This window comes from Carlito syrichta, unplaced genomic scaffold (assembly GCF_000164805.1).
Source record: "Carlito syrichta isolate Samal-C Ts95f unplaced genomic scaffold, Tarsius_syrichta-2.0.1 Scaffold111688, whole genome shotgun sequence".
Lineage (NCBI taxonomy): Eukaryota > Metazoa > Chordata > Mammalia > Primates > Tarsiidae > Carlito > Carlito syrichta.
The window spans coordinates 12,695-13,661 of record NW_007055784.1 but is presented as its reverse complement, the minus strand read 5'-3'; the positions used below and the strand labels follow the sequence as shown (position 1 = coordinate 13,661).

The 967-nt window shown below is 60.3% G+C and overlaps 1 protein-coding gene across 1 annotated transcript in view; it reads left to right on the top strand.

Annotated features, from left to right (window-relative positions):
* The window catches only part of LOC103273250 (calponin-2-like), a gene marked incomplete at its 3' end in the record, with an annotated part of 5,346 nt that overhangs the window by 1,033 nt on the left and 3,346 nt on the right, over positions 1-967 (top strand). The window contains exons 3-4 of the mRNA XM_021718571.1: positions 471-537; positions 636-773. Of these exons, the coding sequence (XP_021574246.1) occupies positions 471-537; positions 636-773 (205 nt within the window). The remainder of the gene's footprint in view (positions 1-470; positions 538-635; positions 774-967) is intronic.

Sequence of the window (967 nt, the reverse complement as noted above, 5' to 3'; positions counted from 1 at the left end):
ATTTTTCCCTTTTTTTTTTTTTTAGCCTGGCTAATTTTTTGGTTTATTGTAGAGTTGAGGCCTCACCAAGTTACATGGGCCGGTCTCGAACCCGTGGGCTCAGGCAGTCCTCTCACCTCCACCTCCCACAGTGCTGGAATGACAGGCATGAACCACCACACCCGGCTGTGTGTTTTAAATTGCAGTTAATTTGCAAAATTAGCAACAGGGTCTTGCTGTGTTGGCCAGGCTGGCCTTGAACTCCTGGGCTCCAGTGAGCCTCCTGCCTCAGCCTCCCAAGGTGCTGGGACTGCACGGAAGGAGCCACCATGCCCGGCTGAAGGTCACTTTATCAGGGAGAAAACCGAAGCCTCGGGCAGGCCGTGAGCTTGCCCAGGAAGGCGTGAGCGTGGCCGAGGTCAGAGCCCTGTCTCTGGGGTTCCTCGGTGTTCATGGAGGGTCCTGCCCCCCACCCCGTGTGTGCCCCCCAGACTCATGAACAAGCTGCAGCCGGGCTCCGTCCCCAAGATCAACCGGTCCATGCAGAACTGGCACCAGGTGAGGGCCCGGCGGGTGCCGGAGGGCTGGGGCTGGGGGCCTGTCTGTCGGGCGGGGGGCCCCGAGGGCCGCTCACCGTCTCTCCCGCCCCCTCCCAGCTGGAAAACCTCTCCAACTTCATCAAGGCCATGGTCAGCTATGGCATGAACCCCGTGGACCTGTTCGAGGCCAACGACCTGTTTGAGAGTGGGAACATGACGCAGGTGCAGGTGTCTCTCCTGGCTCTGGCGGGGAAGGTGAGCCTGGGGTCACGCAGCCGGGGGAATGCAAATGCGTGGGCGGCCCCCTTGGCCTGTCGCAGAGGTCCTGGACTGACCAAGAGGTGCCGATGCCTTGAATTCCGGGGTGAAAAGGGCAGACACATCCAGCCTTTCTTTTTTTTTTTGAGTCGGAGTCTCACTCGGTCGCCCAGACTGGAGGGCAGGGGCTG